Genomic DNA, 22,815 nt, shown 5'->3' on the forward strand with positions numbered 1-22,815 from the left:
CGCCATGAGTGTCGCTTCTATCTGATGGTGTCATGGTTGGCGTTGATGCGCGGTACCATGGTTTATTAGAGTGCGCCGTGCAGCCCAGTACCTCCGTCTTCAGCACTCGAGGTTTCTGTCGGGGTTGCCTCACCCTTAGCTCATGGCCCGTACGTCCTACCCTGAGAGCACAGGGGGGAGGATTTGCCGGGATCCCACCCGGAGCTAGGGTTTTAATGCGCCCATAGTCGCATTAGATGAGTCCCGTCGAAGGGCGATGGAGCATTTCGAAGAGAGTAGCAGTGCCGCCTGCTTCCCCACTCCACCCTGGTAGGAAACACCGCCAGTTTGGTCCGCGGCCGCAAGCGGCTGGTCTTCATATCTGAAGTCCGTTCCCCTATCCGCCACCCGGGGACGCGCTGGGTTGGGGGTGGTCGCCCCACTGAAAGTCCCACACTGGGTTAAAGAAATTCAGCCTGTCCCAGGCTGATGTGTTCAGAAGTGGACAGGTCGGCTTCAAACACCAGTCCCACGCCCATAGCGTTCCGTCGCTGTGACGTAGTGTACACTGGTGTGCGAAAAGTGTTCTGAAATCACATATCAACACACGGAGGGAAGTTAGGTGTTTTGGGTTGGAGTGTGTGTGTGTGTGTGTGTGTGTGTGTGTGTGTGTGTGTGTGAGTGTGTGTGTGCGTGTATGTGTGTGTGTATGTGTGTATGTGTGGTGTGTGTGTGTGTGTGTGTGTGTGTGTGTGTGTGTGTGTGTGGCTAAGAGAGAAAAGGAGAGAAAGAGAGAGGGGAAGAGAGAGAGAGAGGGGAAGAGAGAAAGGGGGGGGGGGGGGGAGAGAGAGAGAGAGAGAGAGAGAGAGAGAGAGAGAGAGAGAGAGAGAGAGAGAGAGAGAGAGAGCGTCGTGAAGCCAGCTTTGCGAAGCAGATTTCGCGGAGTAAACTTGGCCCAGTTAATTTGAGGCTTGATTTCCTACCTGCAGTTTGAGGCGATGAGATTCAATGGGGATGATCTTGAGGACGGGCAACTCCTGGATGAGCTGCTTGGGTCTCTGGCGGATGAGGCAGCTGTTCTCCACGTCCCACCCAGCCCCTTCCAGGTACAGGCCGCAAACAAACGTCCCTGCACACAATACACGTGTTCAAGGAGATGTTCAAAACCATTAACGTCCCTACACACAATACACGTGTTCATGACGATGTTCAAAACCATTAACGTCCCTACACACAATGCACGTGTTCATGACGATGTTCAAAACCATTAACGTCCCTACACACAATGCACGTGTTCATGACGATGTTCAAAACCATTAACGTCCCTACACACAATACACGTGTTCATGACGATGTTCAAAACCATTAACGTCCCTACACACAATACACGTGTTCATGAAGATGTTCAAAACCATTAACGTCCCTACACACAATGCACGTGTTCATGAAGATGTTCAAAACCATTAACGTCCCTGCACACAATGCACGTGTTCATGACGATGTTCAAAACCATTAACGTCCCTACACACAATGCACGTGTTCATGAAGATGTTCAAAACCATTAACGTCCCTACACACAATGCACGTGTTCATGACGATGTTCAAAACCATTAACGTCCCTACACACAATGCACGTGTTCATGAAGATGTTCAAAACCATTAACGTCCCTACACACAATACACGTGTTCATGACGATGTTCAAAACCATTAACGTCCCTACACACAATACACGTGTTCATGACGATGTTCAAAACCATTAACGTCCCTACACACAATACACGTGTTCATGAAGATGTTCAAAACCATTAACGTCCCTACACACAATGCACGTGTTCATGAAGATGTTCAAAACCATTAACGTCCCTGCACACAATGCACGTGTTCATGACGATGTTCAAAACCATTAACGTCCCTGCACACAATACACGTGTTCATGACGATATTCAAAGCCATTAACGTCCCTGCACACAATGCACGTGTTCATGACGATATTCAAAGCCATTAACGTCCCTACACACAATGCACGTGTTCATGACGATATTCACAGCCATTAACGTCCCTGCACACAATGCACATGTTCATGACGATATTCACAGCCATTAACGTCCCTACACACAATGCACGTGTTCATGAAGATGCTCAAAACCATTAACGTCCCTACACACCATGCACGTGTTCATGACGATATTCAAAGCCATTAACGTCCCTACACACAATGCACGTGTTCATGACGATATTCACAGCCATTAACGTCCCTGCACACAATGCACATGTTCATGACGATATTCACAGCCATTAACGTCCCTACACACAATGCACGTGTTCATGACGATATTCACAGCCATTAACGTCCCTGCACACAATGCACATGTTCATGACGATATTCACAGCCATTAACGTCCCTACACACAATGCACGTGTTCATGAAGATGCTCAAAACCATTAACGTCCCTACACACAATGCACGTGTTCATGAAGATGTTCAAAACCATTAACGTCCCTACACACCATGCACGTGTTCATGACGATATTCAAAGCCATTAACGTCCCTACACACAATGCACGTGTTCATGACGATATTCAAAGCCATTAACGTCCCTGCACACAATACACGTGTTCATGACGATGTTCAAAGCCATTAACGTCCTTGCACACAATGCACGTGTTCAAGGAGATGTTCAAAGCCATTAACGTCCCTGCACACAATGCACGTGTTCATGACGATATTCACAGCCATTAACGTCCCTAAACACAATGCACGTGTTCATGAAGATGTTCAAAACCATTAACGTCCCTACACACAATGCACGTGTTCATGACGATGCTCAAAACCATTGACGTCCCTACACACAATGCACGTGTTCATGAAGATGTTCAAAACCATTAACGTCCCTACACACAATGCACATGTTCATGACGATATTCACAGCCATTAACGTCCCTACTCACAATTAATGCACGTGTTCATGACGATGCTCAAAACCATTGACGTCCCTACACACAATGCACGTGTTCATGAAGATGCTCAAACCCATTATCTGTCCTACTCACAATTAATGCACGTGTTCATGACGATGCTCAAAACCATTAACGTCCCTACACACAATGCACGTGTTCATGACGATGCTCAAAACCATTAACGTCCCTACACACAATGCACATGTTCATGACGATATTCACAGCCATTAACGTCCCTACTCACAATTAATGCACGTGTTCATGACGATGCTCAAAACCATTAACGTCCCTACACACAATGCACGTGTTCATGACGATATTCACAGCCATTAACGTCCCTACACACAATGCACGTGTTCATGAAGATGTTCAAAACCATTAACGTCCCTACACACAATGCACGTGTTCATGACGATGTTCAAAACCATTAACGTCCCTACACACAATACACGTGTTCATGAAGATGTTCAAAACCATTAACGTCCCTACACACCATGCACGTGTTCATGAAGATGCTCAAACCCATTATCTGTCCTACTCACAATGCACGTGTTCATGAAGATGCTCAAACCCATTATCTGTCCTACACACAATGCACGTGTTCATGAAGATGCTCAAAACCATTAACGTCCCTACACACAATGCACGTGTTCATGAAGATGCTCAAAACCATTAACGTCCCTACACACAATGCACGTGTTCATGACGATGCTCAAAACCATTAACGTCCCTACACACAATGCACGTGTTCATGAAGATGCTCAAAACCATTAACGTCCCTACACACAATGCACGTGTTCATGAAGATGCTCAAAGCCATTAACGTCCCTACACACAATGCACGTGTTCATGAAGATGCTCAAAACCATTAACGTCCCTACACACAATGCACGTGTTCATGACGATGCTCAAAACCATTGACGTCCCTACACACAATGCACGTGTTCATGAAGATGCTCAAAGCCATTAACGTCCCTACACACAATGCACGTGTTCATGAAGATGCTCAAAACCATTAACGTCCCTACACATGCACACCCTGCACGTGTTCATGACGATATTCACAGCCATTAACGTCCCTACTCACAATTAATGCACGTGTTCATGAAGATGTTCAAAGCCATTAACGTCCCTACTCACAATGCACGTGTTCATGACGATGCTCAAAACCATTGACGTCCCTACACACCATGCACGTGTTCATGACGATGCTCAAAACCATTATCTGTCCTACTCAGGTAAGACCGTGAACAAAGTCTCTAAAGGCTGTCCTTAAATGAGCCCGAAGTTGACTTCTCAAAATCTTTTTACGGAAAATTCAGTGTCAAAACTTTGGTTAGCGAGCTTTTGAAGTAGACTTTGCGAAGCTGACTTCGCCCAGTTAATATCAGGCTGAAAGCAGATCCTCAACCAACAGATATTTGAGGCGACAAGGCACGTTCAAGGTTACGGAACCCTTCCCGTTTTCTCAATATTTAAAGGAATCGAATAAAAGTGATTGCTTGTAAATAGTGTGCAAGAGTGCCGCTGTAGATGAAGAATGTCCTTTGAAATACTGACTGTAAAATGCGTTTCAACCAGAATGTCGGCATGCAAGTGTTTACTGAAACATGTCTTTGCTGTTCCATTCATCTACAAGGGAAGCAACACTCCGCACTGCGTGTGACTTAGAGAAGGCAAATATGCACATTCATCACTCCTTAATCGTAAATACATCATTTTACAACATTACTCGTGTTTTTTGTGATTCACCCATCTAACGTGCTGTTTACTTCGAAGATGTTCAACCGATTTTGAAACGACTTTTGTCAGCGATAAGTAGGTGATAAGTTGCCAAGACAAACGTTGTCAATTAATGTGAACGGTCAACTCGTTTTTTCAACTACTATAAAATGACCTCGACTCCACCAAAACCCTATCCTCACACACACAAGGTGACGTCATTTTTACCTTGTGACGCCACTTCCGTGACGTCTTCGGGGTCAGCCCACTGGGTGACGGAGGTGTAGAGCGTGGACTTGTCCAGCGGCCAGCCATTCATCCTGCACGTGGCCTGCACGAGGGCCGTCAGGTAGGACTCGGGGATGTGCAGACCCGACAACCACATCACTGACGGTTCAACGTCGGTCACCTGTAAGACAGTTAGAACGATGGTGGTTGTGGTGTAGGTGATTATGCTGATGCTGATACTGATGATTATGCTGCTGATGATGTTGATGATGACGACGACGACGATGATGATGAAGTTGAAGTTGATGACGACGAGGATGGTGGTTGTGGTGCAGGTGACGACGACGACGACGACGACGACGATGATGATGATTATGATGATGATGATGATGATGACCATGGTGGTGGTGATGGTGATGATGATTGTGATGATGACGCTGGTGGCGGTGATGATGACGATGATGACGATGCTGATGGCTGTGATGAAGACGACGACGATAACGATGATGATGATTCAAATCCATAGCTAAACAAGTGACAGCAAAATGTGCACTTCGCACCATCGTTTTTTTAGTCAGCTCTCCAACACCAACATACTCATGCAGGTAATACAATCAACTGAGAAAAAGAAGGAAAGAACCTCACCCATCCATCGTAGAGCTTGAACCGTCTCTCAAAGTGGATCATCCAGTTGCCGAGCGACTTGAGCGTCTCGGGGGCCAGACGGCGCCAGATGTAGGGAATGACGCCATTAAAAAGACTCTTGGCTACGTCATCCAGCTCACTGCTCATCCCCACCTCTCCTGCCAACGCCTGCAAATGTCACGTTAAGGTTGAGGACTAATTCAGTTACAAAGAAGCCGACATGGGTAAAGACACATGAAAATATCTAAAATAGATTTTTTTATGTTTAAATTAAAAGCATTTCGTTTAAATCCTAAAGCCTGATATTAAAATAATGGGCAAAGTCTACGTCAGGAAGTTCGTTGCACGAAGCTTTGGCACTGCATTTTTACTTCGCAAAGTCTTCGCGAAATCAATTTCGGGCTCAATTAAGGAAGTCCTGGAGCGTTTGTAATGTCATGCATATTTGGTTTAAAGGAACTTCTTTAAAGGAAAAGTCCAAGGTTTTCAAGTATCTCCAAAAACCTGAAAATCGAATGCCAAATGTTTAACAAACATCTCTGGAAAAATATTGTAAAAATTGAAAAAAAATTGTTGTTGTTGTAGTAGAAGATTTAGTGTTGCGGGGCTAGCCAAGACAAGTCGCCTGGGGTCAAGTAGTGGTCACGTGGTTTTCTGTGCACTGTGACATCGGTGCACTGTGACGTCGCAAGTTTTTGTGTTGATTCTACCACTAGTACCAGCTTGATTTTCACACAGAAAAGTCACCACTGTATGCCCGAAAAGAATGCCTCGGTGGAGAGCAGCCGCAAACTGCAACAACTCGTCAATGTCCCCAGGCATTTCATAGCACACTTTCCCTCATAAAACTCTGAGTCTCTTGTGGAAATGGAAGAGGTGTGTGCAGCACAAGCGTGCAGATTTCAAAGTGTCGGGCACTTTCTGTACACAAATTTCGCCATTTTTCTTCAGCACAAAAGTTGGCGTTTCATCCCTGAAACAAATGTTTTGACCACTGGCAGTGTCTTCCCTTCATAAAAGTCCGGAGAGGGCAGTATTACGCGAGGCTGGTACAGTCGACGAGCCATCGAAACTCCGAGGCGACAGACGAACAGCGGATTATCTCACAAGAAGGAATGCGTTGAAGGTCAGAGTACATGCTTTTATTTTCATGCATACACGTAAACATTGTTTTGCTACGGTGCAGAACAGTGTGTCTGGGTACGGCTGATATTCGCTGGAGGACAGATGCGCCACAGGCTAGATCTACAGTTACAGAACGGTCTGAGCTGAGCTAAGAGTAAGAGTAAAAAGTAGTCAGGGTTGTGGACACGTAAGACAATGCGTGTGTCACGTTATCTATTCTATTCAGTCGCAAACTATGCCCTATCAATTCATGAAATTGGCAGCGTTTGCTGGAATCATGGTTTAATGCTATTTTTACCAGATCTAAGCTTTTGGTGGATGTGCAACGGGTTAGGTAAACAGACACCTGCATGCTAGAGACAAGAAGATTACGAATTGTGCAGGGAATTAATCTTTCTGCATTGACTGAGAGACGCAAAAGCAGTCTAATTGCTACAACATGGATACACATCCAGACGACTTCCAGAGGGTGTCTAAATGTTCAGTGAACTGTATAGATGAGAAGCATACTTTCGATTTGATTTATACTCACACTCATTTTCTCTCTTCTTTTACTTCCAGACCTTATTCTAGCTTTGCAAAAAACGAGAAAGTGTCTTTGACAGATACCATCCAAATAATGCATTATGAAAACAAGTACAAGTTCATTTCTACTCATGTTAATCGTTTATGCTTTCTGTGCTGAGCGACATATGGATTGAATTTCTTTCGTAACTCACCTCCCGTCAACCTGCAAAACTATATCTGTAGAAGTAGTTTCAAATAAAGTTAGTATGCTTCCGAATAAAAAATATGAAAGTATTTTCTGAAATGTTCAATTATAGACCAAAACGAAACATTCACGAGTATGTTGTTGACCTGATGGTCTTTATGGTAGACAGCAAGAGTTGCATGTTCAAGAAGTTTAACTTTAAGCAGTACATTTGAGCAAGGTAATTTAAGGTGGTATAATTTTAATGGTAGGTTCCACTGTAAGGCGACATGGAGAGTATCTTTGACGGACTCATTCAACATTCATACCCATGCACATCACCTCAAACACAGAAGCTTAGTTCTTGAGTCAAATTTATTGGCTTCATAAAATAATATTGTAAATTTTTGTCCGTTTGCAGATTGGCTTCTCTATGAATTTTTTCGAAAATATCTTGCAATCTACGTACGCATAATGTAACACGTGAAGAAGAACATAAAATTTGCATTTGCCTTCTTCCTTAGTGTTAATTTTTTCTTCATAAAGACTACTTGAAATAAACAAAATGTTTAACCATTTCAAGGCCTCTGAACACGTTTAAAAAAAAATGCAGGTCTTTGCTCACTATATCAGGAAAAATCATCTCTCGACTTGAACACATACCAATAATCAACAGCCTCACTGCTTCTTGGAGCTGGATTTTGTGTGTGGAATGAATTACACATGTGGCGTTTTATAACTTAATTCATGGAAGATGTACATTCGTGCAGAAAGGCTTTAATTTAATAATTAGGTCTTCGTGATGTTCTCTTAAAATAACTAACATGTGTTCCCTTTACCGGGCCTCTGAACCAGTTTTGTGAATATGCAGGTTAAACTCGTGCCTTTTCTGTGTTATCAGTGTATTTCTCATCCAGGCATGGATGCGTCCTCTTAAATGGACAGCCCTTCGACAGCCCTTTCCGTGTAAACGATTGGGTTCAAAATCTCAAATCTTACCAGGCTTTTACATGGGATATGGACATCCTTCCGTTTTGAAAAATACCAGAACTGAACACTCTGTATGGGTACTCTCTTTGCGAATGTAGAATTTTATGAATTAATTTCTTAAACGCCACACGTGTAAAACATTCCCTAAAAAATCCAGCTCCAAAAACCAGTCAGGATGTTGAATCCTGGTATATGTTCAAGTCAAGAGATTTTTTTTTCTATGTAAAAGTCTTCGCAGATCAGTGTAGTGAGCAATCTTGTTTTGGAAAAGGACGTGCCTTTAAGCCTGTATAGACGGTTTGATTGTTGAGATACTTGGTGGCAATGACCGCACGGGTGGCAAGAGGTAGTAATGCACAGATGACAACAAACCGACATGCATTTTTAAAAAAAATTAGGAGGCAATTGAGAGGGGGAAACATTTTGTTAATTTCCAGAATCTTTATGAAGAAATAATGAACGAGAAGAAAGTCTGGCCTTTAAGTAAATGCAAATTAAAATATGTATACTTTTGACAAACTTTTTTTGTTCTTATTCACATGTTGAAATGTGTGCAGAGATCGTGAGTTACTTCCAAAAAACCATGTTTCAGGCAACAGTCAAACGGACAATACTGGACACAGGCTATGCTGACCGGCTCATGGACTGACTACCTGATGCTGGAGTACACCAACAGTGGAAAATATCTGGAACAAAATGTTGCAGCATGTGAACCATGCACCGGACCACGTGACAACCCAGTATCATCTTCAAACCATGCAGGAAGCTGTTCAACCAAAGATACTTGTTCAACACAGTCACACGATGTGTAAAAGTATATTTCAGCCTTCTGTAGCTCAGGGAGTTTGAACCCCACTCTTCATCCGTTTGGGAAAGTATTTCTGATTGTTTTGACTGCACAGGTTGGTAATGGTACGCTGATGCTTCTGCCGAGAAACCCCACTCGCTCAGGGGTGTCGTTTGGGTCGGCCCTTCGGCCAATCGCCGATTTTTTTTTTTACTTTGGCCGAAACTTTCATGTCCCTATCGGCCAAATGTCCGAAGAGTATTCGCCTGAATCGGCCAAAGTTTGTCCAGTTTTTTGTATTGGTCAGGCTTTGATTGCTAAAACTGCTGCCGATGTACTTAGTCAACTGAATGACGTTTATTTCCTTCGCGAATACCAAAAACGAAACATCAATGTTTTGAACAGAAGCCATTGACGAAAATTATAGATGCAAGAGTGGTTTCCCTTGGACAAGGAAAACCACACTCTCAGCGTTTGCGTTCGCCGGTTCGCGATAGTTTATCAGTCAGTCAGTGCTTTCGATTTGGATTTGAACATCATGTCGCAACCAAAAAAGAAAAAAACTAAATTGGCTAAGGTTTGCTACCATTCGCCAAGGTAAGTGATTCCTGACAAAAAACAGGAACACCGCGAATGTGGACAGTGTCAGGGTGAGTGGTAGTAGTGTTGTCGAGTCGATCGAAGCAGACGACATAGCAGACGATAGTCACCGCGAATCGCAATCTGCTGAGCCAGAGAATAACAAGTCGCGTTAGGCGAAATAACGACATTTAGTCAAGCTGTCGAACGCACTGCATTTTTTCACCTTGACCGCATACTCGTAGTTTCGTCAGTCCACCGCTCGTGGCAAAGGCAGTGAAATCGACAAGCCAGAATAGTGCGGTAATGGTCGCGCTTTTCTGTATCTTTATTCTTTTTAGTGTACTGAGTTTGTTTTTAATCCAAACATATCATATCTATATGTTTTTGGAATCAGGGACCGACAAGGAATAAGATGAAATTGTTTCTAAATCGATTTTGGACAATTAATTTTAATCATAATTTTCATATTTTTAATTTTCAGAGCTTGTTTGTAGTCCAAATATAACATATGTATATGTTTTTGGAATCAGAAAAGACGAAAAATAAGATGAAATTGTTTTTGGATCGTTTAAAAAAACCACCAATTTAATGACAAGTATCCGATTTTTAATGACCAAATTCATTAATCATTTTTTAAGCCACCAAGCTGAAATGCAATACCAAAGTCCGGCCTTCGTCGAAGATTGCTGGGCCAAAATTTCAATCAATTTGATTGAAAAATGAGGGTGTGACTGTGCCGCCTCAACTTTTACAAAAAGCCGAATATGACGTCATCAAAGGTATTTATAAAAAAAATTAAAAAAACGGTCCGGGGATATCATTCCCAGGAACTCTCATGTCAAATTTCATAAAGATCGGTCCAGTAGTTTAGTCTGAATCGCTCTACACACACACACACACGCACACACACACACACACACACACACACATACACCACGACCCTCGTCTCGATTCCCCCTCCATGTTAAAACATTTAGTCAAAACTTGACTAAATGTAAAAAGGAAGAAAGATAGAAAGAACAAGAAAATAAATTAAAAAAGATAGCAAAGACGAATGGGGAAAACCACACGAGAAATGCGTAAATGTGTTTTTTTGAAAAAATAACAACTACAGCAAACAAACAAGTCGCGAAAAGTGGACTGGGTGGCCGAGTGGTAACGCACTTGCGCTCGAAAGCGAGAGGTTGCGAGTTCGACCCTGGGTCAGGGCGTTAGCAATTTTCTCCCCCCTTTCCTAACCTAGGTGGTGGGTTCAAGTGCTAGTCTTTCGGATGAGACGAAAAACCGAGGTCCCTTCGTGTACACTACATTGGGGTGTGCACGTTAAAGATCCCACGATTGACAAAAGGGTCTTTCCTGGCAAAATTGTATAGGCATAGATAAAAAAAATGTCCACCAAAATACCCGTGTGACTTGGAATAATAGGCCGTGAAAGGTAGGATATGCGCCGAAATGGCTGCGATCTGCTGGCCGATGTGAATGCGTGATGTATTGTGTAAAAAAAATTCCATCTCACACGGCATAAATAAATCCCTGCGCCTTGAATATGTGCGCGATATAAAATTGCATAACAAAAAAATAAAAATAAAAAAATCCCTGCGCTTAGAACTGTACCCACGGAATACGCGCGATATAAGCCTCATATTGATTGATTGATTGATTGAAATTACTACATTTAGTCAAGCTGTGGAACTCACAGAATGAAACTGAACGTAGTCCGCCGCTAGTGCAAAAGGCAGTGAAAGTGACGAGCCTGTTTGGCGCGGTAACGGTTGCGCTGTGCTTCATAGCACGCTTTACTGTACCTCTCTTCGTTTTAACTTTCTGAGCGTGTTTTTAATCCAAACATATCATATCTATATGTTTATGGAATCAGGAACCGACAAGGAATAAGATGAAATAGTTTTTTAAACGATTTTGGAAATTTAATTTTAATCATAATTTTTATATTTCTAATTTTCAGAGCTTGTTTTTAATCCGAATATAACATATTTATATGTTTTTTGAATCAGAACATGATGAATAATAAAATAAAAGTTATTTTGGATCGTTTCATAAAAAAAATAATTTTAATTACAATTTTCAGATTTTTAATGACCAAAGTCATTAATTAATTTGTAAGCCTCCATGCTGAAATGCAATACCGAAGTCCGGCCTTCGTCGAAGATTGCTTGGCCAAAATTGCAATCAATTTGATTGAAAATTGAGGGTGTGACAGTGCCGCCTCAACTTTTACAAAAAGCCGGATATGACGTCATAAAAGACATTTATCGAAAAAATGAAAAAAGCGTCTGGGGATATCATACCCAGGAACTCTCATGTAAAATGTCATAAAGATCGGTCTAGTAGTTTACTCTGAATCGCTCTACACACACACACGCACAGACACACAGACACAGACACACACACACCACGACCCTCGTCTCGATTCCCTCCTCTATGTTAAAACATTTAGTCAAAACTTGACTAAATGTAAACAAGTCGCGTAAGGCGAAAATACAACATTTAGTCAAGTAGCTGTCGAACTCACAGAATGAAACGGAACGCAATGCAATTTTTCAGCAAGACCGTATACTCGTAGCATCGTCAGTCCACCGCTCATGGCAAAGGCAGTGAAATTGACAAGAAGAGCGGGGTAGTACTTGCGCTGAGAAGGATAGCACGCTTTTCTATACCTCTCTTCGTTTTAACTTTCTGAGCGTGTTTTTAATCCAAACATATCATATCTATATGTTTTTGGAATCAGGAACCGACAAGGAATAAGATGAAAGTGTTTTTAAATTGATTTCGACAATTTAATTTTGATAATAATTTTTATATTTTTAATTTTCAGAGCTTGTTTTTAATCCAAATATAACATATTTATATGTTTTTGGAATCCAAAAATGATGGAAAATAAGATGAACGTAAATTTGAATCGTTTTATAAAAAAATATTTTTTTTTACAATTTTCCGATTTTTAATGACCAAAGTCATTAATTAATTTTTAAGCCACCAAGCTGAAATGCAATACCGACGTCCGGGCTTCGTCGAAGATTACTTGACCAAAATTTCAACCAATTTGGTTAAAAATTGAGAGCGTGACAGTGCCGCCTCAACTTTCACGAAAAGCCGGATATGACGTCATCAAAGACATTTATCAAAAAAATGAAAAAAACGTTCGGGGATATCAATCCCAGAAACTCTCATGTAAAATTTCATAAAGATCGGTCCAGTAGTTTGGTCTGAATCGCTCTACACACACGCACGCACGCACGCACACACACACACAGACACACAGACACACACACACACACATACACCACGACCCTCGTCTCGATTCCCTCCTCTATGTTAAAACATTTAGTCAAAACTTGACTAAATGTAAAAAAATAACCACCAAGACAAACCCACAAAAAACAGACCGTGATTAAAATCGCATTCCACGTTTTTACATTTAGTCAAGTTTTTTTCATTTTTTCGATAAATGTCATTGATGACGTCACATCCGGCTTTTTGTAAAAGTTGAGGCGGCACTGTCACACCCTCATTTTGATTGAAATTTTTGAAAAGCAATCTTCGACGAAGGCCGGACTTCGGTATTGCATTTCAGCTTGGTGGCTTAAAATCTAATTAATGACTTTGCTCATTAAAAATCTGAAAATTGTAATAAACATTTTTTTTAAAATAAAACGATCAAAATTTACGTTCATCTTATTCTACATCATTTCCTGATTTCAAAAACATATACATATGTGGGTTTTTTGGATTAAAAACAAGCTCTGAAAATTAAAAATATAAAAATTATGATCAAAATTAAATTTCCGAAATCGATTTAAAAACAATTTCATCTTATTCCGTGTCGGTTCCTGATTCCAAAAACATATAGATATGATATGTTTGGATTAAAAACACGCTCAGAAAGTTAAAACGAAGAGTGGTACAGAAATGCGTGCTATGCAGCACAGCGAAACCACTACCGCGCTAAACAGGCTCGTCAGTTTCACTCCGTTTTGCACAAGCGGCGGACTACGGTCATTGTGAAAAAATGCAGTGCGTTCAGTTTCATGTAGTAATTTTGCCTTACGCGACTTGTTTTTGTTTGGCGGAGGGGACAGTGTCAGCTGATAAGCAATTATTGAGCGACAGTGCCAACGCGGGACTGAAACGAAGGGTAGTGATGCGAAAAGTGCATGACTTGACGCGGACTATGAAAGGGATAAGCCCCATCACATAGGGCTGTCGCCACTCCAGTGTTAATGGCAACAAGAAAAGCACGTCTCCATATCCCTCTTTTCCACAGGTGTATTGTGTGCCCAGTGCACACCCGTTTCAACCCTGTGCACGGATTTTGACGGATTAGTTCGTAGACGCCGCCTGAATGTTGCCAATTAGGCCAGGTAATGCTTGAACTGCGGTTCACCTTGACTACTTTTAGGCTTCTTTTTCTACTCTCTGTTCCAATGTATAGGCTTTTTGAAGGGAAACGAGCTATTTGTGAATGGCAAAACACGTACGGCCGTGGATTTCCTTGCGAGGGGTTATAAGCTTACTTATTTCTTTTTTTGTTCTCGATAGTAACGATCGATGTATGTTGCATGATGACTAGGTGGGAAGGGGGAGGGGCGTGAGGTCGAAGGGGTGGGGTGGTGATGGGGGGGGGGGGGGAGAATACAATAGGGGGGAAAGAGGTGGGGAGGGATGGGGGATGGTAGGGGTGTGTGAAAGAGAGAGAAAGAAGGGAGAGAGAGACAGAGAGAGAGAGACAGAGAGAGACAGAGACACTGACAGACAGACACATAAGACAAACTCAAGACTCAAGTCTCCAAGACTCAAAGATGCAGACAGACAGACATACAGAAAGAGATACACAGACAGAGACACAGAGAGGAGAAAACAAGTGGCGTAAGGCGAAATAACAACATTTAGTCAAGCTGTCGAACTCACAGAATGAAACTGAACGCACTGCATTTTTTCACCAAGACCGCATACTCGTAGTTTCGTCAGTCCACCGCTCGTGGGAAAGGCAGTGAAATCGACAAGCCAGAATAGTGCGGTAATGGTCGCGCTGAGCAGGATAACACGCGTTTCTGTATCTCTATTCTTTTTAGCATACTGAGTTTGTTTTTAATCCAAACATATCATATCTATATGTTTTTGAAATCAGGGACCGACAAGGAATAAGATGAAATTGTTTCTAAATCGATTTCGGACAATTAATTTTAATCATAATTTTCATATTTTTAATTTTTAAAGCTGGTTTGTAATCCAAATATAACATATGTATATGTTTTTGGAATCAGAAAATGACGAAGAATAAGATGAAATTGTTTTTGGATCGTTTAAAAAAATAATTTTGATGGCAAGTTTCCGATTTTTAATGACCAAATTCATTAATTATTTTTCAAGCCACCAAGCTGAAATGCAATACCAAAGTCCGCTCTTCGTCGAAGATTGCTGGGCCAAAATTTCAATCAATTTGATTGAAAAATGAGGGTGTGACAGTGCCGCCTCAACTTTTACAAAAAGCCGGATATGACGTCATCAAAGGTATTTATCGAAAAAATAAAAAAAACTTTCCGGGGATATCATTCCCAGGAACTCTCATGTCAAATTTCATAAAGATCGGTCCAGTAGTTTAGTCTAAATCGCTCTACACACACACACACACACACACACACACACACACACACACATATCACGACCCTCGTCTCGATTCCCCCTCTATGTTAAAACATTTAGTCAAAACTTGACTAAATGTAAAAAGCGTCCAAATCGTGGTTTCCAAGCAAAATGGCTCACCCTACACGGTCTTTTATTGGTGTTTTACCAGTCATGTTTCTCAAGGTTTGTCAAGATTTGCACAAGATTGGAAGAGTTTTACTTTCAAGAAATTAAAGTTAAAGGTTTGAAAAAGTTTCAGAGAACTGCATGGCGTCTGTTGCAAAGCTGATTGTTTCAGTTGCAGTATGCAACATATAATCCAGGGGCGGATTAGGGGAGGGGGGGGGTTACAGGGGTAAGAAGAAATTCTGTCCGTGAATTATTTTTCTTTTTTTCTGTCTGTAAAGCCGGGGGAAGTTAATTGGTTTTTTAATTGTCACAGTATGCGACATGTCTTCCTTCTAACCATACTATATGATGTCGGGAGCAGATATCAGTGAAGATAAATTGCCATTATTTAATACTAATGTTAAAAGAAATAATGAGTGGCTGCTGACACCAGTTGATCCTGTTTAAAATCAAGGATAAGCCACAAATTGTTTATAAAATAGCTAAAATTCTTCAGCTTCAGGGGGGCTTTGCCCCCCAGACCCCCAAACGGGACCCTGGACCCCAGGTCCCAGGTTGTAACCCCCCCCTCTGGCTTAACTGCTCCGCCCCTGTAATCTGTGTTCCTAAGACAATGATTGTATGTATTGGTGTTCCCCTCTTGAGTCTTGTGCTTCAATGTTGCGGTGACTTTGGATGAGCCAAAATAATAGCCGAACTTTTTCCAAGATGCCCAAAAACGTTCTGACAGTTTTGGCCAAATGTCCCAACATGAAAATGTCTAGCAACACCCCTGTCGCTTGCGCACCAGCAGCTGCTGCCTGTTATGGGTAAGCGACGTGCCTGTATTTCCTGCAAAGCAAGACAGAATAAAACAGCAGCTTAGTTTGAGCTTTTAAGACATTCGTACCAGAGAAAACGTGTGCGTGTTTGTTTGGAGAGGGTGGATAGAATCATAAGACACGCTGTGTCTATGTGACGTAGAGCAGGTTTTCAAATTCATGCTGAAGCACTGTGTGATCGCTATTCTTTCTGGCATATCTTACCTTGATTTCAGATAGACTGGGAACCGAAATGAGGATGTGTACATGAATAAACTATGCTGATATGTATGTGTTTAGAAATAAAGAATAGTTTTAATGATATATGATGGTGTGTTTTGTTTTTTAACCCAATGTGATATTTTCGTATTTGAAAACAAATTGTACACTCTGTGGTCAATTTTACTTTCAGATAAATAAATCTATCATAATGGAAATCATCTGTTTGTGTTGTGTTACTTACTCATTTTGATCAATGTTGAGTCGTCCATATTCCTGTGTGTACGCATAGTATGCAGTTTGAAGGTAGTAGATGTCCGAGCAAACATAGGAGGATGTGCTGTTAGGCTGTCTATCTCCTCATCCAGGTTTTCCAGATATTCGAATTTAGTTCCCTCTTGGAGTTTCTGCACCGACACCTGATAAGCAAAATACACGTATCACTCTGTGACCATGGCAACATGTATCATCTGTATGCCCCGTTCAAAAATTACCTTGAGATTCCAAGGTATACACAGAAATTGCAGTGGATCACAAAAACAACACGAACAGTAGTACATATATTCACAGTTTAACAATTCATGCAATGAGAGTCAATAACCCGATTTAACCCCAGGTAGATTCAGGGTCCCACTGACTGAATCTCATATGGTTGCTTTTCGGCACACACCATACATTTTTAATGGGCCATTGTCTGTCTTCAGAACATCTGGTATGCCGTATTCTGCGAAGATCTTGTCGAGACGTGGAATCACACTCCGGCTGGATGTTGATTGCAAAATGTCAACAACGGTGAATCTGGAATATTCATCTGTGATGACAAGGAGAATGTTTCCGTTGGGTGCGTCTCCGAAATCAGCACTCAGTTCAGACCAAGGTGCTGTGGGCAGTGGAGACATCTTCAGCGGTTCTCTGGCTGGTGAGGGAGTGGAGATTTGACAGGTTAAGCAGTTTTTCACCGCTTTCTCAACAGTCTCTTGCATTCCTCGGAACCAAACCTTTTCTCGAAGCAGGGCGACTGTCTTGACGATGCCTTGATGTCCAGTGTGAGCGACTTTCACAGCTTGAAGATGAAGAGACTCTGGGAGAACGATGCGTGTACCCTTGAGTAGAACTGATGCGTTGTGACTGAGTGAGAGTTCTGAACGACACAAGTAGAGGGTTCTGAAAGTTTTTGTGTCAACGTCGTCTTTGGCTTCCCAGTCACTGGTAAGGATTGCGTTGATCACTGCCGTAAGGGTGACATCTTTCGCTGTTTCTGAGATGACTGTGTCTAACGTCATGGCTTTTGGAGTGGACGTGTCGACAACGTAGTGAAGATACTCTTCTGCGATCTTCTCTTCTCTGCTGCTGGGATGCTGTTGGACTGGATGTCGACTCAGATAGTCGGCGGGGTTGTCGAAACCAGGTCGGTACTGAACAGTCATTTCGTAGGGCTGTGTTCTCAGTACCCAGCGTTCAACACGAGCAGAGAGTTGAGCACGAGGGTTGTTGAACATGCTGACCAAAGGCTTGTGGTCAGTGTAGACAGTGAATGTAGCACCAAACAGGTAGATGTGGAAATATTCACAGGCCCATGTGATGGCGAGTGCTTCACGTTCTGTCTGTGAGTATCTTTGTTCTGTTGGAGTGAGCGCTCGGCTTGCAAACTGGATGATGCGCTTGTCTTGGGTCAGGACTGCAGAGATGCCTACAGGACTGCCGTCGGTGTAGATCTCTGTCGGTTTTCCTGGATTGAAGTAAGCAAGAGTCGTTGCTTTGCTGAGTTCTGCTTTCAGCGTTCCGAGGGCTGCGTCATGTTTTTCATTCCACGACCATGGTGTTGTCTTCTTTGTCAGCAGACGGAGTTCATGGGTGAGTGTTGCATAGTTTGGAATGAAGTGTGCACCACAGAAGTTCATCATGCCGAGAAGACTTCTTACTTCAGATGCGTTGGTTGGTGTTGGCAGTTCAAGAATGGTCTTGAGCTTGTCTTGGCTTGGGGTGATGCCGTCTTCCCCGAAGATATGACCAAGGAACTCAAGCGACTTCTTGTTGTACTCACATTTGTCAGTGTTGAGAGTGAGGTCTTTCTCACGGAGACGCTGCATGAGAGCGCGTAGGTTGTTGTCATGGTCTTGCTGTGACGTACCGTAGCAGAGAATGTCGTCACTGATGTTTACGACACCCTTGAGGCCAGACAGTACTTGCCTGATAGTTTCTTGGAAGATCTCGCTTGCGGAGTTCACACCAAAGAAGAGGCGTCGGTATCTGTAGATACCAAGATGTGTGGAGAACGTCGTGATGTAGCGTGACTCCTCAGCTAGTTCTAGCTGGTTGTAGCCTTGGTTCAGGTCAAGCTTGCTGAAAACTTTAGCACCTGCGAGCATGGTTTTCAGTTCATCAAGTGTTGGGGTAGCATGATGTTCTCTCCTGATGGCCTTGTTTGCAGAACGCATGTCGACGCACACGCGTACCTTGCCTGGAGACTTGGGTTTAGGCACCACAACTATAGGAGATACCCATGGTGTTGGACCAGTTGCCTTCTCGATGACACCAAGTTCTTCATCCTTTCGGATTTGTTCTTCCACATGCTTTCGGACATGAAAGGGAACACGACGGTAGTGCTGAGCGACAGGCTGTACCGTCTCGTCGATGTGGAGTTTGATCTGTCGATCATTGAGTTTACCAAGCTGGTTCTCTTGCTGAGTTTTGTGCTCGATGCAGAGGACGGTGGTCAGCAGCTTGAGTGTTTGCGAGGTTGACCAGCTCAGGATGGGTTTCTCATTGCCTGGAACAACACATATCGTGGCTGAGCAGGATGCTGTGTCAGTCTGTAGTTCAGCGCAAAACTGTCCAAACGCACGGATGGAGTGTTGATTGCCGTACGCAGAGATTCTCACGTTTGACGGGCTGAGCGGTGGCTTAGGTGTAAGACTTTCATAATCTGTCCGTGATAGCAGATTGACTGTAGCTCCGGAATCAGCAAGGAAGGTTGTCTGTTGTCCGTTGAGGTAGACCTTGAAGCGTGGCAGTTGATTCGAGTTGCCGTTTGCAGTGAAGACGTACTCAGTGTCTGCGTCATTGCCGTCGTCGATGAACGAAGCGTCGTTGTTGTCACATTCACCATGTTGCTCAACGTGGTGAACAGGTTTGGGCTTGTGCTTGATAGAGCGAGGCTGTTGTCACATTCACCATGTTGCTCAACGTGGTGAACAGGTTTGGGCTTGTGCTTGATAGAGCGAGGCTGTTGGGAGGAGGAGGAAGAGGATGCACTGCCCCTTCCACCTGTCCCTGATCTTGCCGTGTTGCGTGGACTGGAACGGCAGACGGATGAGAAGTGGTTGAATTTTCCACAGGAGCGGCACTGTTTGTTGAAAGCAGGGCACGAATGCTGTCCCTTCTCATGCGGCCATGTACCACTGTCACGATCTGGTGACATAGACCAAGAAAGTGTCACTCAGTGGGGTGCCTTCTCTTGGTCAATTGCGACTGAAAGCGCCTGTGCGTGAGTCGGGGCTATACGGCAGAGTTTTGCTGACAGCGCAGAGCACGGATTTTGTGGCGCACGGATTTTTCGGGGATAATTCTGCTTTGCGAGGCAGAATTGTGGATAGCTGAACTTGATATGTGACAAGGTCAGTCACGTGTTATTGACTAGGTGGTCTGTGAGAGACACAAGGACGGCGCACTTGACACTCAGCGGCAGAAGAAGAAGGATCGAATACGACGGTTTCTAGAGTATGATGGATTTCACCGAATAGAATGTTCGGCACTCTAGGGGAACTTCAATCAATCAATCAATCAATGACGCTTATATCGCGCATATTCCGTGGGTACAGTTCTAGGCGCTCTGCAGTGATGCCGTGTGAGATGAAATTTTATACGACCAGTAGATTGCAGCCATTTCGGCGCATATTTACCTTTCACGGCCTATTATTCCAAGTCACACGGGTATAGGTAGACAATTATTAACTGTGCCTAAGCAATTTTGCCAGGAAAGACCCTTTTGTCAATCGTGGGATCTTTTACGTGCACACCCAATGTAGTGTACACGGGGGGAGGGTTCGGACACCGAAGAGAGTCTGCACACAAAGTTGACTCTGAAATAAATTTCCGCCGAACCTGGGATCGAACTCACGCTGACAGCGGCCAACTGAATACAAATCCAGCGCGCTACCAACTGAGCTATATCCCCGCCCGAGTTATCACCTTCTCACTGCCACATGTTTTGCTGAGGACGAGTCGTCAAATCTTTCCTTCGTCGTGCGATGGTCTTCGCATAAGTATTCGACAAGGGGTTTCTGGATGTTGTTGTCACTGTTGACGAACAGAGGCCATTCCAGGGAGGAAGCGGGTTTTGCTTCCATGAGAGTGCTACATTCATAGGCTGTTTGAGGTAATAAATCATTATTTAACGCTGTTGACGAGTCTGTGTTTGTGGAATGAAAATTGATACTCTCTGTTGTTTTTTCCAGGTTAGCGCATAATTTGCTCTCTGTGACGCTAAAATACTAACCTGTATATGGTTTTTGAGTCACTTGAGAAAAAGTGACTCTATGTAATCGGTCAGTGTTAGTCTGTCCGGCCGGCCGGCCGTAGACACCACCTTAACGTTGGACTTTTCTCGGAAACTATCAAAGCGATCGGGCTCATATTTTGTTTAGTCGTGACCTCCAATGACCTCTACACTTTAACGATGGTTTCGTTGACCTTTGACCTTTTTCAAGGTCACAGGTCAGCGTCAAAGGAAAAATTAGACATTTTATATCTTTTCTCGGAAACTATCAAAGCGATCGGGCTCATATTTTGTTTAGTCGTGACCTCCAATGACCTGTACACTTTAACGATGGTTTCGTTGACCTTTGACCTTTTTCAAGGTCACAGGTCAGCGTCAAAGGAAAAATTAGACATTTTATATCTTTGACAAAGTTCATCGGATGTGATTGAAACTTTGTAGGATTATTCTTTACATCAAAGTATTTACATCTGTAGCCTTTTACGAACGTTATCAGAAAAACAAGGGAGATAACTAGCCTTTTCTGTTCGGCAACACACAACTTAACGTTGGGCTTTTCTCGGAAACTATAAAAGTGACCGGGCTCAAATTTTATGTGAACGTGACTCATTGTGTTGTGAATAGCAATTTCTTCCTGTCCATCTGATGCCTCATATAATATTCAGAACTGCGAAAGTGACTCGATCGAGCGTTTGCTCTTCTTGTTGCAGGTAGGGAGAGAAGGACGAAAAATGGCTGTTTTGTTGTTGTGGGAAGTCCGTTTGTGCAGGCCCACGTGCTCGATGAGATATGTAAAGATGACATGTTTAAAGGTGGAGGGTGAGGGGTAGCTGACATGTTTAGTGCACCGATGCTTTCTGTTTGCAGCCTTTTTCCTAACTTCTGTTCGGCTGCCTTCTGCGGGACCACGCTAACCAGCACACCGGCTAACCAGCGAACCGGCTAACCAGCTAACCAGCGAACCGGCTAACCAGCTAACCAGCGACTGGGTGCGGCGCCTGATGCCTCCACAGTTCTCTGCTTCGTCACCACGCTAACCAGCACTTCATTCGACGGAGCAGTTGTGGAGGCTAAAAAGACTAATTACAGGCCGTCCACCCAGTGGCCAAAGAAAGCTAAGTGCACCATGTCTTTGCACCCCGTTGACCACCGTTGTTATTTTTGCTATCTGTGATTATACTCGAGTAGTGACGACGTGGGGTGTGTGACACCTGCATGAACTAGCACTTTTGGAGCAGAACAGTCGTATTTTCTTATCTTTACACGGGATCAGCGTGTTACTATAATTTTCTATATTCTAACTGGCATTTTGTCAGTGACCACGGGTTTTTTACGTTTAGTGAACGTAAAAGAACATATTTTGAGTGAAGTCTCGAGGGGGGTGGCGAGTTTTTACATAAACAGGCGTCTGAAACTTATACTTTTGTTGTCTCTATTTAATTGTATGACTGCGAGAGTGGATCGTGGTGTGGTTAGTTAGTTAGTAGTAACTAACCGTTTCATAATCACCTTAAGTGATATATTGAAACGTGACAACCACCACAGTTCTTGCATTGCTCGGTTGGCTGGTTATGACGGTGTGAGGCTTGACTACGGCGGGGCTGGTGATGACGTCGATCAGGCTGATGCTGGCTTGATGTAGCTGAACGATGGAGTCGGTTAACTGCACCGTCTTCATGCATTTTTCTTGAGTAAGAAGCAGTCAACTCCAATGTGCGGGCATACTGCAGGAGGTCAGACAGTGTTATTCCTGGGTTGCTCAGGCCCTTCTCTCGCACCTTGTTCACTTTGCAACCGGTTATCAGCTGCGATTTAATT

The 22,815-nt window shown here is 43.2% G+C and overlaps 1 protein-coding gene across 1 annotated transcript; it reads right to left on the reverse strand.

The window, feature by feature from the left end:
• Positions 1-440: 440 nt before the first annotated feature.
• On the reverse strand, positions 441-5,734 carry LOC138977134 (dynein axonemal heavy chain 10-like). The gene is made up of 4 exons (XM_070350045.1): positions 5,534-5,734; positions 4,889-5,069; positions 963-1,108; positions 441-566 (listed from the first exon to the last, which is right to left on the reverse strand). The coding sequence occupies exons 1-4, from the start codon at positions 5,678-5,680 to the stop codon at positions 441-443; spliced, it is 600 nt and encodes a 199-aa protein (XP_070206146.1). The 5' UTR covers positions 5,681-5,734.
• Between the last annotated feature and the right edge of the window lie 17,081 nt (positions 5,735-22,815).

The sequence above is a fragment of the Littorina saxatilis genome, linkage group LG9, assembly GCF_037325665.1.
Source record: "Littorina saxatilis isolate snail1 linkage group LG9, US_GU_Lsax_2.0, whole genome shotgun sequence".
NCBI lineage: Eukaryota > Metazoa > Mollusca > Gastropoda > Littorinimorpha > Littorinidae > Littorina > Littorina saxatilis.